General features: G+C 42.7%; 1 protein-coding gene across 8 annotated transcripts in view; it reads left to right on the top strand.

Annotated features, from left to right (window-relative positions):
- Positions 1-7,573, top strand: part of snx6 (sorting nexin 6) — a 47,790-nt gene extending 40,217 nt beyond the window's left edge. For 7 of the 8 annotated variants that reach the window (XM_078233744.1, XM_078233743.1, XM_078233742.1 and 4 more), the window contains exons 12-14: positions 944-1,103; positions 1,591-1,676; positions 6,792-7,519. In XM_078233744.1, coding sequence (XP_078089870.1) covers positions 944-1,103; positions 1,591-1,676; positions 6,792-6,845 — 300 coding nt within the window. In that variant the 3' untranslated portion in view covers positions 6,846-7,519. Of the gene's footprint in view, positions 1-943; positions 1,104-1,590; positions 1,677-6,791 lie in introns of all 8 variants that reach the window. The other variant, XM_078233746.1, reaches the window with a different exon arrangement.
- The last annotated feature ends 9,203 nt before the right edge of the window (positions 7,574-16,776 follow it).

Genomic DNA, 16,776 nt, shown 5'->3' with positions numbered 1-16,776 from the left:
CTGCAGCACCCCACTAGTTACTGCCTGCCAATTTGAAAAGCACCCATTAATTTCTACTCTGTTTCCTCTCTGCCAACCAGTTTTCTATCCATCTGTATCCCCCAGTCCCATGCACTTTAATCTTGCACGATAATCTCTTGTGCGGGACTTTGTCAAATGCTTTCTGAAAGTCCAAATATACCACATCGACTGCCCCCCCCCCTCCCCCCCCATCAACTCTACTAGTTACATCTTCAAAGAATTCCAACGGATTTGTCAAGCATGATTTCCCCTTCATAAATCCATGCTGACTCTGTCTGATCCTGCCACTGCTTTCTCAATGCTCTGCTGTCAAGTCCTTTTCCCCCACTATCGACATTAAGCTTACTGGCCTATAATTCCCTGTTTTCTCTCTCCCTCCCTTTTTGAATATTGAAGTGACATTAGCTACCCTTCAATCTACAGGGACTGTTCCAGAGTCTATAGAATCCTGGAAGATGACCACCAATGCATCTGCTATTTCCCTGGGATGTAGATTATCAGGTCTTGAGGATTTATCCGCCTTCAATGCAATCAATTTCCCCAGCACCATTTCTCTACTATTATTGATCTCCCTCAGTTCTTCCCTCTCTACATTTTGTATGACTTAGTTGAATGATGGTCACTTGGACAAGATAACTAGAATGCCAGGTAACTATGGGGCAAACCCTAACATAGAATAGATGCCTAAAGTTGGAACTGGTGAGGAACACCTTTTTTATATTTAAAAAATAAATGGAATATTAATGTTGGTGACATTCCAACAAAATGATTGTTGTGCTTTTTTACTTAATGCAAGGCAGTTGTGGTGGAAACATTCAAAATTGAGTTATATGCAGAAGTTCAGTTTGTATGATCTTGTGTAATTTTCATGGACTTTATATACACTTTTTAAAAAATTTATTCATGTTGCCTGACTGTATAGGACCTCCTTTATAGACGAGCACGGTCATTAGTCGATTATGAAAGCGCAAACAAACTACTGGATAAATCGAGAGCAAAAAATAAAGATGTGCTTCAAGCTGAGACCAATCAACAGTTATGTTGTCAGAAATTTGAGAAACTTTCAGAGTCAGCAAAACAAGGTAAATGTTCGAATATAACTTTCAGAATTACCATTTTCAGCTAAATGTTTTCTCTGACAATTGAATGTTTTGCAAATGGTTGTTGAGCTACTTTTCAGAAGAGTTGTTGATCTCATTTTTTGGCTATCATTTGAATAGTGGAGCAGCATAAAACTAGAAGCCAAGGAGTCGTCGTCGTCATCATCCCCATTCCCCAGGTCACCAGGCGATCCTTAATTGGCCATTTTCATGGCTCAATTGGTGTCTGAACAGGAAGGTTGTCCTCCACTTTCTCCGCCACGGCACAGCAGTCCCCCCCCCCCCCCCCAAGGCCTCTCCATGATGGCTTTATTGCTTGACATAATGATCGTGTCTTACAGATTGGACAAATCTAATTAAATCAGGAATGGAATATGTATTTGAGCATCTGTCATTTGTTGTCTTGGCAATTAGATACAGCTGCCTTTCTTGAGATTATGTAGCCTTGATGATTAAACTTTGTTCCTAGAGCTTATAGACTTCAAAACTCGAAGAGTCGCAGCATTTCGAAAAAATCTTGTAGAATTGGCAGAATTGGAACTAAAGCATTCTAAGGTAATGTTTTTGAAGTATTAAATCCATTTAAAATCCTTCAGTTTAGAGCTTGTGTTAAATGTGTACTTGTATTTTAATTTTTAAAGCACAAGGACCAAAGTTTATCCTCCACTAGAACCTTTAGCAAACTTTCATAAATATCTCAAAACTATTGACTTGTCCCACCCTTCCTTGACCATGTTCTGAATTATTCTGATTTCTAGACTCCGTGTTATTCAACACATCATATCCCATCTGATATTTTTTCCCCTTGTTCATCTGATCTATTAGTAAATAAGGTGCTGCTGAAACAAGGCTCTTACTATGTATCATTTTTATTAACTCTATCTTCTGCTTGCTGCATGATTATGATGTGAAGTTGCCGGCATTGGACTGGGGTAGGCACAGTAAGTAGTCTCAACACCAGGTCAAAGTCCCAACAGGTTTATTTGGTAGCACGAGCTTTTGGAGTGCTGTTCCTTCATCAGGTGAATCTGAGTCACACTCCTGATGAAGGAGCAGCGCTCCGAAAGCTCGTGCTACCAAATAAACCTGTTGGACTTTAACCTGGTGTTGTGAGACTACTTACTGTGTATGATTATGGACTTTGTCTATAAATTAAAATCTGGTTTAATGCAAGTAAAAAGTAGGTAGTAGCAGAAAATCGGTATAGCTGATGTCACTAACAGATTTGGCTTGCACCTCCTCTGGGACAAAACTATAACAAAATATGCAAAATTTTGCAACCTATTGTAATATCAGATGGCATCAATAAATCAAAACATTGACTTGTGATGCTTCCTCAACTTGTTTCCTAGAAGACGTTTCCCATTCCGCAGAGGTAATCAATCTCTTAAATGATATCTGCTATGATTACGGCCTTGGAGCTCTATCCCTTCTCATTTTTCCCAACATGTCTGCAGCCTTTCACATGTTGACCACATCATCCTAAAATCATGAATAGAAACAGGCATAGGGAATTCAGCCCATTGAACCTGCTCTGCCATCCTGTAAGATCATGGCTGATCTGATTTGTGGCCTTAACTCCACTTTTCTGCCTTCCACCTCCCCTCCCCATAATCCTTGATTCCTCTGTAGATCAAAAATCTGTCTTTAATATATTCAATGATCTGGCCTATATTAGTCTTGGATAGAGAATGACAGACTTAACGACCTCTGAGGGAAGAAATTATTCTTCAGTCTTAAATAGGAGACCCTTATTTTTAAACTGTGCTTCTAGGTTCTGGATTCCACCATGAGGGGTAACATCCTTTCAGCATCTACTGTTCAAGGATCCCTCCAGTATAAGTCTATCCCTCCTTAACAAGGAGACCAAAACTGTACTAGGTATAGTCTCGCCAACGTTCTGCACAGTTATAGCATTTTCCCACTTTTATATTCCATGCCCCCTTGCAATAAAGGCCAACATTCTTAGATTTGTGATTCATTTACAAGGATACCCAGGTCCCTTTGTACCACAGCCATCTTCAGCCTCTCTCCATTGAAATAATATTTTTCTTTCCTATTCTTCCTGCCAGTTTGGACAACCTCACATTTTTTCACATACTCTACCTGCCAAAGTTTACTCACTCAACCTACCTATATCCCTTTATGGACTCTTTAATCGCATCACAACTTGGTCCCCCAGCTATCATTTTATTGTCAGCAAATTTGGCTATAATGCAGTCAGTCCCTTCATCTAAATCATCATTTTACATAATTGGGCCGCCAGCACATCCCTCTGGCTCTCAATTGTTTACAGTTTCCCAGCCTGAAAATGATCCATTTACCTTGACTCAGTCTGTTAGCCAGCCAATCCCCCATTCATGCTAATACACCACCCCCATCTCCACGAGCTGTCATTTTGTGCAGTAATTTATTGAATGTCTTTTGGAAATCCAAAAACATTACATCCACTAATATCTCTATCTACCCTGTTTGTTACATCCTCAAAGAATTCTAATAAATTTGTCAAACAATTTCTCTTTCACAAAACCGTATTGACTCTGCCCGATTGTAATATAATTTTCTAACTGTCCTCCTATCTCAATAATGGATTCTTGCATTTTCCTAATTACAGATGTTAGGCTAATTAGCCTATAGTTTCCTACTTTCTGTCTGTCTCTGTTTCTGAATAGAGATGTTACATTTGTGGTTTCCCAATCTGCTGGGACCTTTCCAGGATCGAGGGAAATTTGGAAAATTACAACCAATGCATCCATTATCTCTGTCGCCACTTCTTTTTAAGACCCTAGGATTCAGACCGTCAGATGCTGGGGGCCTGTCAATCTTTTGTCCTATTATTTTTCCTAGTACTTTTCTCCACTGTGATTGTGATTGTTTTAAGTTTCAACCTTAAACATTCACTCCCTCCACCATTAGCACTACTGGCCTAGTTTAGAGAGAGAGGGGTAAACTTGAAACTCACCAGCTGCTCACCAGCTCCCAGATCTCGCTGTCTTTGGTTCCCTTTCAAACCATTGCTTTTTTGTAAAAGACGGAACAGCACCTCTCCTCACTATAACAAATTGCCCGGCTCATCAAGTTCCCAGAGTTAAGCATTCGCCATTTTGCACATAGACAAAACTACACCACCTTACAACCCCCCTCTGCTGCCCAGCTGAATCAACTGTCCTTGCCTGGTTAACTCTTAGCTATCCAGTCGTAGCCAGAGAATCTCCTGCAATGGCATCTCCTGTATTATTCTTTCTGGGGTCAACCAAAGTTCTGACCCTGACTCCCCCACTCGCTCCTCATCTACATGTTGCACCTTGGCAACATCATCTGAAGACAGCATCAGATTTTCGCATGTGCTTTTGACACCTGACTGTATGGAGAGAAACAGTTGACGTTTAAGGTCCAGGATCTTTCAATGAAGCTCTTGATGATCTGTAGCTATAAACAATGAGTTTTCTGACACAAGTAACTTTTATAACGTGTCTATTTTCTTGCCATTCCTTTTTAATTACCTGTACCTTTCCTTGCCTGTTCCAAAGAACATGCTTTATTTGTCACCCCTTCATACTTGCTCTTTCTCTTCCTTACGCCCTGCAAATCAAATTGAAGGTAGATGCTTTAAACCTACTTTCCTAAATGGAAGGAAACTACAATTAGCCATCTTATGATTAGTGTACTTTTGCAAATCATTCCAAATGGTCCTTGCATTTTTTTTAAAAAGCACCAAGATTTCTAAACAAAGCATACTGGGAGATGGTAAATGACACTGGCCATAACCCACAAATATTATTTCCATTTTGTTGCAAAGACTTTCACTTGAGCAAAATAAAAAGTGTCTTCAATAGCCAAACTGTTAATGTTAGAAACATCTGCAGTTTTTGCATGAGAGTTTCCTGTATGTGTTCACTTTTTTTGTGTAGAGGTGACTGGATCATGGAGTACTGATTAAATGTTTGTTAAATCTCTTGTCAACGAGACTTGCATAGTTTTTGTCATAACTTGAGTACGATTTAATTTAAGTGCTTCCTTAAAGTTTTTGAGGGCTCTTGAGATTTTTAAAATTCTCTGTCACTCATTTAGTAGGTGATGCAATCACAAAATAAAATTATCTTTTATATTTGTGTTTACGTTGGTGCCTTTGGACTTGCGCAGAATTAGAAGAATTCACCAATATCCTCAATAATCACCCTTCCATTAAACTTGAAGCCACAACACACGAAAACATTAATTTCCTAGACATCACAGTATTTAAATTGGCAATAGACAACAGGACTAAGTTAGCAACGAACATTTTTTCAAAATAACTGACACACTTCTACGCACGCACACACAACCATCACCCTAAACACACACTGCGGACTGGTGAGGTCACAACATTTTCACCTCATTTGCACAAAGATTTTAACCAGGCAGTTCCTACCCTTTTTTTGAAACTTAATAGTCTAGCATTGGTATTGATTTAGCATCAATTGCTGATTGTGGAATAGAGTTCCAAACAGTATCACCCTTTGTGTACAAGCGTTTGTCCTAATTTTTAGATTATGCTCTCTAGACTGCTCTGTATTAATTGATCATTTACCTCATTGCATTTCCTTCAATACAACAGTAACTACACTTCCAAAGTATTTCATTGACAAAGCATTTTAGGATGTCCTAAGGTTATAAAAAGCAAGTCTTTCATTACTGTTTGGGATCTCAGTACTGTATATGTAAAATGGTTGCATATGTCTCAACATGGTCACTGTACCTCCAGTAATTCACAGCATATGAAATAAGAATCTTATGAAATAAAACTTCGGTATTAAAATATCCAATTAAGTGTTCATTGTTATAGCACCCACTACATTTTTCCCTACTCTAGCTTCTGAACATATGCATCCTTAAAACTAGAGACTCCACAGTCATTTGCAAGGAATGCATTTCCTCAGTGACATCGAGTTTTCTTGGATTCCAGTTAGCTGAGAATTTCTTTAACGGGCTTTATATTGTTCTCTCCCTTTTGCAGCCTCTTCTCTGGACAGCCTCACTTCCACCACCACCACCACCCCCGTCCCCAGCAGCCCACCCTCACTGCTGCCACCCAGAGCCGATGCACTGCCTTCACCTTCCTGCTGCTAGCTGCTCCTCAAATCACAGGCTCACAGCCTATCAGCAGTAAGCATTGGAAAGACACTGATTGGAGGGGCAGCTCCTCATGGATTGGCACTTCCACATGCAGGGGTGGCTTTTCTTTCATTGGCTGCTTTGACTGAATTTTCCAGGGTTTTCTGGGCACTTGATGGCAAATTTGCTTGACCACCCCCTTGAATTTTAAATACTGATCTTAAATACCTTAAATATGAGTCGCAGTTCCTTGTTATCTAACCTCAAATGTCATGACTATTTTAAACAAAAAACTACATTGTAAATGAATGGCACAAAGAATTGGCAAAATGCTGCGGATGCTGGAACCTGAAACAAGTGCAAAATGTTGGAAAATCTCAGCAGACCTGACAGCATCTTTGGAGAGAGAATAGAGCCAATAGAGTCAGGATGACCCTTTGAAGGATCTTCGAAGAATTGCCTAACTCTTGCATGATCAGCAAAATATATATTCAGATCCTGTATGATTGCATCAAACCAGATGTTATATTTCCTCAAGATTCTAGCAAAGTGAATTTGTTTTGTTTTCCTCCACAGGGACACTTGCAGTTGCTGCAGGGCTGCCTTCTGGCACTTAAAGGTGACAGTTAACTGCTTTATGGTTGTTGCATTAACAAGGGCTGTGTACACCATGTCTAAAAAGGAAAAAAGCTTCCATGGCTCCTTGGAGAAGGTTTACAGTCAGGACGTTACTTGTGTTTCGGAAAGAAACGGCACCACTACATCTGACCAGAAAAGAGAAACTTCAGTGCAGAAAATCCAGTTCTGTGATGTCACATAGCACGTCATTTGTTTTTGATTGTCCAGAAACCAAAAGATTTTCTTCAGCAGTTGCCAATATCTTTGAAATGATTGTATATTTGGTTGCCAACTTTATTCATTTTTATGATTATCAAAGGCTGAATTACAATTTTTTTTTAAAGAAAACTATCAGATCATATAGATGTATTCAATATTGTCACAAATGCATTATTTGATTTTTAGTGCTATTCCAACATTATGACAATTAGTCTTCATTTTTATATTAACACTTAAGTTTTCAACTAAGATTTATGTTATAACTGAGTATACTTTCTAAATCAAATTATAAGTATAACTGCCTTAAACTTGTAGAATGATTCCTAACCATTGTAAAATAAACTGGTAAATGAGAGGTTATTTTCATACTTTGATTTATTAACCTATTTACTGGGTAAACATGGTTTCCTGTTGTTCTTTACTGATTTATCAGCAACTGGTAAAATACACAACTCTTTTTGCACGATATCTTTAGAATGTATTCTGCCCCAAATGAAAGAACAGCTGTTGGACTTCTTGATAACCAAAATGTGATTTTATTTTCATTGAGCTATGCAATTCTACTTCTTCCATCACCCTATCTTTGCCTTTCCAGTAAGTACTAGAATTTGACAGCCCAGTCCAGACTAGCAGCTCTTCTGCTAAGTACTGTCTGTCAAACTGTGAACTTCAAACTAAATTTCTAGATGCTAAAGTAGCTGACATAGAAGTAATTTTGTTGTACTGCAATATTTGAGTAATTGTGTGTGTCATTGAACATAAAACAGGAATTTAGGGAGCTGGGCTGGAAGCTGAGAGCCAAGACAAAGCATGTGGTCATCTCTGGTACGTTACCGGTGCCACGTGATAGCGAGTTGAGGAACAGGGAGAGAGTGCAGTTAAACATGTGGTTGCAGGGATGGTGTAGGAGGGAGGGTTTCGGCTACATGGATAATTGGAACACATTCTGGGGAAGGTGGGACTTGTACAAACAGGATGGGGTGCACCTGAACCAGAGGGGCACCAATATCCTGGGAGGGAAATTTGATATGGCTCTTCAGGGGGGTTTAAACTAATTTGTCAGGGGAGTGGGAAAAGGAGTTGTAGTCCGGAAGTCAGTGTTGAGGGTAGTGAGGTATTGGGGAAGGTATCAAGGTCAAGGGTGGGTACCAGTAGACAGGAAGGTGGGTTGAAGTGTGTCTACTTCAATGCAAGGAGCATCCGGAACAAGGTAGATGAACTTGGGGCGTGGATTGGTACTTGGGACTACGATGTTGTGGCCATTACGGAGACATGGGTAGAACAAGGACAGGAATGGTTGTTGGACATTCCGGGGTATAGATGTTTCAGTAAGTGTAGGGAAGTTGGTAAAAGAGGTGGAGGAGTAGCATTGTTAATCAAGGATAGTTTAACGGCTGTGGAAAGGCACTTTGAGGGGGATAAGCATACTGAAGTAATATGGGCTGAGGTTAGAAATAGGAAAGGAGTGGTCATGTTAGGAATTTACTATAGGCCCCCAAATAGTAATAGAGATGTGGAGGAAGAAATTGCTAAGCAGATTATGGATATGTGTGGGGGGTCACAGGGTAGTTGTAATGGGGGACTTTAACTTTCCAAATATTGATTGGAACCTTTGTCGGTCGAATAGTTCGGATGGGGCAGTTTTTGTGCAGTGTGCAGGAGGGTTTCCTGGCGCAATATGTGGATAGGCCGACAAGAGGTGGGGTCACATTGGATTTGGTACTGGGAAATGAACCGGGCCAAGTGTTAGATTTGGTTGTGGGAGAGCACTTTGGAGATAGTGACCACAATTCGGTGTCTTTTGTTCTTGCAATGGAGAGGGATAGCGCCGTACAGCAGGGCAAGGTTCATAATTGGGGGAGAGGTAATTATGATGCGATTAGGCAAGAATTAGGGGGCATAAGTTGGGAACAGAAACTGTCAGGGAAAGGCACTAATGAAAAGTGGAACTTTTTCAGGGAACAAATACTGTGTCCTTGATGGGTATGTCCCTGTCAGGCAGGAAGGAAATGGCCAAGTGAGGGAACCATGGTTCACAAAAGAGGTGGAATGTCTTGTAAAAAGGAAGAGGGAAGCTTATGTAGGGATGAGGAAACAAGGTTCAGATGGCTCGATTTAAGGGTTACAAGTTAGCAAGGAATGAGCTGAAAAAGGGGCTTAGGAGAGCTAGGAGGGGGCATGAGAAGTCCTTGGCGGGTCGGATCAAGGAAAACCCCAAGGCTTTTTACTCTTATGTGAGGAATAAAAGAATGACCAGGGTGAGGTTGGGGCCAGTCAAGGACAGTAGTGGGAACTTGTGTATGGAGTCAGTAGAGATAGGAGAGTGATGAATGAATACTTTTCTTCAGTGTTCACCAAGGAGAGGGGCCATGTTTTTGAGGAAGAGAAGGTGTTACAGTTCGGATATACTAGCAGTTTTGAATAAACTGAAGGTCGATAAGTCCCCTGGGTCTGATGAAAAATATCCTAGGATTCTTTGGGAGGCAAGGGATGAGATTGCAGAGCCTTTGGCTTTGATCTTTGGGTCCTCGCTGTCCACGGGGATGGTGCCAGCGGACTGGAGAGTGGCGAATGTTGTTCCTCTCTTTAAGAAAGGGAATAGAAATGACCCTGGTAATTATAGGCTGGTTAGTCTTCGGTGGTTGGTAAGTTGATGGAAAAGGTCCTTAGGGATGGGATTTACGACCATTTAGAAAGATGCGGATTAATCCGGGATAGCACGGATTCGTGAAGGGCAAGTCGTGCCTCACATTTGATTGAATTTTTTGAGGAGGTAACTAAGTGTGTTGATGAAGGTAGGGCAGTTGATGTCATATACATGGATTTTAGTAAGGCGTTTGATAAGGTCCCCCATGGTCGGCTTATGATGAAAGCAAGGAGGCGTGGGATAGAGGGAAAGTTGGCTGATTGGATAGGTAACTGGCTATCTGATCGAAGTAAGAGTTTTAACAACAGGTTAAAGTCCAACAGGTTTATTTGGTAGCAAATGCCATTAGCTTTCGGAGTGCTGCTCCTTTGTCAGATGGAGTGGAAATCTGCTCTCAAACAGGGCACAGAGACACAAAATGGCAGATGGAGTTTAACCCTGATAAATGTGAGGTAATTCATTTTGGTAGGACAAATTTAAATGTAGATTGCATGGTCAAAGGTAGGGTTCTGAAGACTGGAGGAACAGAGAGATCTTGGGGTCCATATCCACAGATCTCTGAAGGTTGCCACTCAAATGAATGGAACTGTGAAGAAGGCCTATAGTGTTAGCTTTTATTAACAGGGGGTTGGAGTTCAAGAGCCATGGGGTTATGCTGCAACTGTACAGGACCTTGGTGAGACCACATTTGGAATATTGTGTGCAGTTCTGGTCACCTCACTATAAGAAGGATGTGGAAGTGCTGGAAAGAGTGCAGAGGAGATTTACCAGGATGCTGCCTGGTTTGGAGGGTAGGTCTTATGAGGAAAGGTTGAGGGAGCTAGGGCTGTTCTCTGGAGCGGAGGAGGTTGAGGGGAGACTTAATAAAGGTTTATAAAATGAAGGGGATAGAGTGAACGTTCAAAGACTATTTCCTCAGGTGGATGGAGCTATTACAAGGGGGCATAACTAATAGGGTTCATGGTGGGAGATATAGGAAGGATGTCCGAGGTAGGTTCTTTACTCAGTGGTTGGGGTGTGGAATGGACTGCCTGCAGTGATGGTGGAGTCAGACACTTTAGGAACATTTAAGCGGTTATTGGATAGGCAGATGGAGCACACCAGGATGATGGGGAGTGGGATAGCTTGATCTTGGTTTCAGATAAAGCTCGGCACAACATCGTGGGCCGAAGGGCCTGTTCTGTGCTGTACTGTTCTTTGTTCTATATAAAGCAACATATTGTCATCTGTTAAACTTGCCCTCCTTTTAAGGGAGTGATGTATTAAATAGATGATGGTGGAAGAATGATGTACACATTTAAACTTGTATTTAAGTGTACATGTTTCTGGTTTGTGACTATCGCCACAAACCTCTGCACCTGGCGTACAGTGTTATACAAGTCAAAATAACCTTGCTAGATAGAATCAAAATTTGGAAGGAGAGCAGCTTTAGTTTTAATGTATTGCTGGATGTTTTTTCAGTTCGTGGATGTCGCAAGACATGTTTCCTTCACAGAATCTAGTGATGACACTAGCTGTAACACTTATTTAGGTGTACTGTCCAAGATTCTATCTCGAGCATAGTTGTTTGTATTATAGCTGATAACTAATATTGAATCCAGAATCGGGGAAACTTCAAAGCAATTCTGATGTTGGATAGTGGTCATACAAAGATTCTTGAAGGGCAGAAATAAACTGGCAAACATTGTGTAATTACTACAGTTATAATACTTTGAACTTGCCTTGTACACTTAATATCCTTCAGTTCTCCCTGAACTTCAAGGTCAAACATAAAAATTACTGCATGGGTCACTTCAATGGTACCTTGCACCATGATTGCAACATATAAAAGTAATTTTGAAAAATAAATCCTGGTGGTTTGTTCACAGGAGTTGAGCAGCAAGGGCAAGTCCAGCATTAGTTTCCCATCTCTAATTGCCCTTGAGGGTGGTAGTGAGCTACTTTCTTAAGCCACCGCAGTCCACATGGTGTAGGTACATCCACATTACTGTTAGTTCCATGATTTTGACCCAGTGACAGTAAAGGAATGGTGATATAGTCCAACGCCGGCATCTCCACATCATGATATAGTTTCAAGCCAGGATGGTGTGTGGCTAGGAGGGGATATCAGGTAATAGTGTTTCCATGCATCTGCTGCCCTTTCTAGGCCGCAGAGATCGCAGGTTTGGAAGGTGCTCTCATTGGAGCCTTAGTGAATTGCTTCATGTAGATAAATGTGCCTATGCAGAACGGAGTGAATGTTAATCAAGCAGGCTGCTTTGTCCTGAATGGTGTCAGGTTTCTTGAGGCGTTGGGTCTGAATGATCGCCAAATCTGCAAGAGATTGAATTAGAGCAGTGTTAGAGTTTAAAAGAGTTGGAATAAAGTTTTAGAAGCATAGAATGAGAGTAAAAGATAGAATTAGAAGGTATGCTGGGCACAGTTTGCAAGAAGTTGCCTCGCTGTGGCTCCAGCATGGAAATATCTTGGTGAGGGAATTTTAATCTGTGGCAGCTTCATGAGGAGACACTTGGCTGCACAGAATAAACACCCGGTCCACACATTCACCTGCCACAACCATACAAGAGTCAGCAAGGCACCTCCTCAAGGGCCAACAATACCACACCGCCCTTTCTAGGCTGCAGAGATCGCAGGTTTGGAAGGTGCTCTCATTGGAGCCTTAGTGAATTGCTTCATGTAGATAAATGTGCCTATGCAGAACGGAGTGAATGTTAATCAAGCAGGCTGCTTTGTCTAGAGATGCTGGGGAAGGGACACAGTGATGCTCGCTAACACCCAATTTAGAGCCCCCGTGTTTGTTATGTAAGTGGCAGGGATTATGAGAACTGGGGTGTTACAAACCAAGGGGTGTCTAGTATTCCCTGCGCGGTGCAGAGCTGTAGTGTCTTCTGTAGTTCCTGGAAGTGGCTGGGATTAAGGGAGGGGTGGGGGAGCGGGGAATGTAGGCGTGGGGTGGTGGGGTGTGGTGGAAGAACAAAATACAGCCAATGGAATATTAACTTCCAGATCATACAGTTGATTGTCACTACCATGCAGTCAACCAAACTGTCTCGGATAAGGTGCAATAATACTTCCCCAAAAGCTTTCAGCAGGCATTCTTCCTTGCCTGTGAGACCAAGACCTGCTGTCTTTCTTTCATCCGATCATTCATCCTCCTGACACCTGTTCCTCTTTGCTGAGGAGACCGCAATGCTCTAGGATTGACACCAAGTCACAGATCAGGGTTAGAGGCAGGACCATGAGGTTGATGGACATGAGGCCACCAAATGTCCAGCACTTTCACCAGATCATGAAGCATTCCATAGGTGTTGTGAAGAGAGGGATGATGGGACATGAGGCCATGAAGCAAGATGAGATGTCGGCCTCACCATACAAGCTCACTGCTTGGACAGCAGCCGCAGTAAATCATCGCCATGCAGGGGGAATGCTCAGGGTTGGTTAGCCTCCAACAGGGATGAGGGAAGACACTGACAGTAAAAAGATGGATAACATTACTATCTGTCTTTCTCGTCTCTTACCCCCCCCCCCGCCCCCCTCTCCTTTTTGCACATCCTCACAGATGGAAGATGGCTTTAAGGCTGACTTAATGTTGCTGACTGACACCTAGGCAGGCAGGAGTTGGTGACTGCACCAGGATCAGTCCAGGAATGACCCTCCACCACAGGAACTGGATCCAGAAGATCATGGGACTGGCAGAGGCTCAGGCTGAGGGGGAAGTAAGACAGTGAGACCATAGATTCCGGGTGTACAGGAGATGCTGGCATTTTGAGGAGCTGCCGGATCACGTGTTGCAGGACACTACACCTTAAAAGGGAGACAGTGCAGCACCTGGGGCTTTATGGAAGCGACAGGGACTCCAGCTGATACTTAACCGGGATGCCTAACTCTGGCTCGCATAGCTTCCTACTTGAGGGCAACTCTGTACTGCCATTGGAAAGATGAGGTCGGAGCTGGAGACAGGAAAGTCACTCACCCCCATTCCACCATCCCCCACTGATCAGGCTGACCGCACAAAGTGAAAGACTACTCCGGCTAAGAGTGAAACAAGTTTAATGGTGGATTTGAACATTTGGTGTCCCTTCTCCCTAACTAACACTAAAACTTCGCCCATGCCAACTCAGCTCCTATAACTTTTCAAAGTTTCGCCACTCCTTTTAGGTGTTCCCCCAGGCTACGTATCAAAGGTGGAGGCGGCCTGCTGCTTTCCAAGCTCTCTGCCCTGTGATGCTCTGGGCAAGAGGCCTCAGATTCCTCCAGATGGCCTTGCACTTGCTGGAGGTAGCTGATGCCCCCTCCTGTAAAGTCTGGCTTTGCTTTTGCACCTGCACCAGTGCTGGGATGAGCTTCTCTAGAAGCTTGCCTGGAAGTTCCTGCCTCTGCCCAATGGGCTGTGGTGCTCCCTAGGAGTTTGTCCGCTAACATTTCCCACCGAGGTGTGTCTCTCTGCGTTGGTGGATGGTGACAGTAGTGCCAGGAAATCTGTGTCCCTTCCAGAGCTATGGTCTGGGCTATTCTGAGGGGTAGACTGGGAGGAAGGGGTACGACCCAAGACGTATTGGGAATCTCAATGGTGTGGAAATTGATAGACTCTCTTGCTCGGGTGAACTTGACCTTCCAATCGGACATTCTGGGGCTCATCCTGCTACAACATTGGCAGGAAGTCTCTTACCTACCCTTGGGAATAAGGCAACCCGTCACTCCTCAATGGCATACAGCATGTGGTTCATATCAGCATTGAGGAATCATGAGGCTGCTCTTCTCCCTGCTGTCTTCGTTGCTACTGTGAATGTGCAGTGTTCCTAGAGAGCTTATATACCGCTCCCGCTTGTTAGTCCTGGAAATGAATCCCGACTCCAGTGAATCTGTCGCTGCTGGAATCGGAGCATCCGCGTGTTTCACATGGAGGTGGGCTGGCCCAAATAAACAGGCTGGATGGCTTCTGTTGAGTGCTGTCAGTGCAAATCACTTCCATTTTCACACCAGTGGGAGCACTTAGACCACAAGCTGGAGAATTCTGCCCTTCTTTACTCTTATACTCGAATCATAGAATCCTACAGTGCAGAAGGAGGCCATTTGGCCCATCGGGTCTGCACCGACCACAATCCCACTCAGACCTTAATCCCGTAACCACATGCATTTGCCCTCGTTAGTCCCCCTGACACTAAGGGGCAATTTAGCATAGCCAATCCACCTAACCTGCACATATTTGGACTGTGGGAGGAAACTGGAGCACCTGGAGGAGACCCACGCAGACACGGGGAGAATGTGCAAACTCCACACACGCACACACACTGGGAATTGAACCTGGTCCCTGGCGCTGTGAGACAGCAGTGCCACCGTGCCGCCTCCGATCACTTTGTAACAAAAAGGAACACACCATTTTTCTTCCTTATTGTTGGCTTTATATGTGAACTTTCCGTAATTCATGTAGAATACAGGTCCCTCTGAAAGCAAACATTACACAGTCCCACAATCCAAAAAATATATGCTTTTTAATTTTTTTCCTACCATTTTCCACATTGTATCCATGTTCTTGCCACTCAGTAAACCTGTCTATATATCTCTGCAATGTCTTTGCATCCTCCTCACCAATATATCTCGATCTGGTGTTATTTTTTCTCAATAACTGAAGGTTCTAGTTTGGGCGAATCTACTAAAAAAAAACCCCACACATTTCAAAATGACTAACTGAAATAAGATCAGAGAGTTGAATGCATGGTGCATGGATTTGTGTGACAGAAATGTGTTTCAAGTCATGGGTGACTAGCACGACTATTGGGGAAAGAGGGAGTTGTACCATTGGGACGGCCTTCACCTGAACAGTGCTGGGATGGATGTCCTGATGAATCCTATAACTAGGGTTGTGGAGATGGCTTCAAACTAAATAGTGGGAGGTGGGTTCACAAGGGACAGAGCGTACAAACATAAGAGTGTACCAGCAATATGATTTGAGTAGGAAAGATAGCAAAGAAGCAGAATTGAGGGCTTTTGATTATTGTAGCCTTGTTTTCCTTTCTCTAAAGTTAGGACGTTAGAGCTGAGATTTTTTTTAAAAAACCTTTTTTTCTAATAAGGTTTAAATAAACTACTTCAATAGAGCACCACATATTTAACTGACAACAGAAGAAATGTGAGTAGCTGGTGAGTCTTTTTTTAAATAAGTTTTATCTATTAGAAAGAGCAAAGGCAGGACAGCTCAGACCCTGGAGTGTACATCCTGTTCCAAGTTACATTTCCTATGTCCTACATAACTATACATGCAAGACGTGTCATTAGCTGCAGCAGTCCGACCTCCGGGTTTCAGAGCCTAGCAGCAGCTGCCATCACTGCGAACCATCCACGAGGTTGGGGTTCACCCCATAACTTTAGCGAAAGAGGGAATGGGTGACCACCAGGCAGTCAAAAATAAGTAAGCAGAAAGTGCAGGAGTTCCCTGAGCGCAGCTTACTTTCTAACCAGTTCTGAATACTAAATGAAAGTGATGGTTCATCTGGAGAGTAGGGCCAGAGCCAAGTGCATGGCACCATGGCTGTTTCAGTGATACAGGCAGGCAAAAAGAAAACTGGGAAAGCCACATATCCCAGAGGGGTCAAACACATTATTTGGCTAGAGCTAAGGAACCGAAAAGATGCAATTACGTTGCTTGGTGTACTCTGTACTATAGGATACTAACTGGTAGGAAAGATGCGGAGGAATAAATTTGCAAAGAAATTACAGAGAAGTGCAAGAATTATAAAGTACGTATTATGGGGACTTTTTATCTGGATATAGGCTGGGATGATTGTAATGTCAAGGGCAGAGGGACAGGAATTGCTGCAGTGTTTTTAGGTGAACTTCCTCTGCATTATGTTCCAGTCTTATGGGAAAGGAGGCAGTGCTGGACCAGGTTCTTTAGGAATGAGGTGGAACAAGTGGATCAAATGACAGTAGGACAACATTTAAGGGACCAGTGATCATTGTATCATAAGGTTTAGGATAGATAAGGAAAAGGACAAGGAGCAATCCAGAGTAAGATTAGTTAACTGTGGGAAAGCCAACTTCAAAGGATAAGAATGGATCTGGTCCAACTAAATTGGA

This window comes from Mustelus asterias, chromosome 18 (genome assembly GCF_964213995.1).
Source record: "Mustelus asterias chromosome 18, sMusAst1.hap1.1, whole genome shotgun sequence".
In the NCBI taxonomy this organism is placed as follows: domain Eukaryota; kingdom Metazoa; phylum Chordata; class Chondrichthyes; order Carcharhiniformes; family Triakidae; genus Mustelus; species Mustelus asterias.
This window is presented reverse-complemented; position numbering and strand designations above follow the sequence as displayed.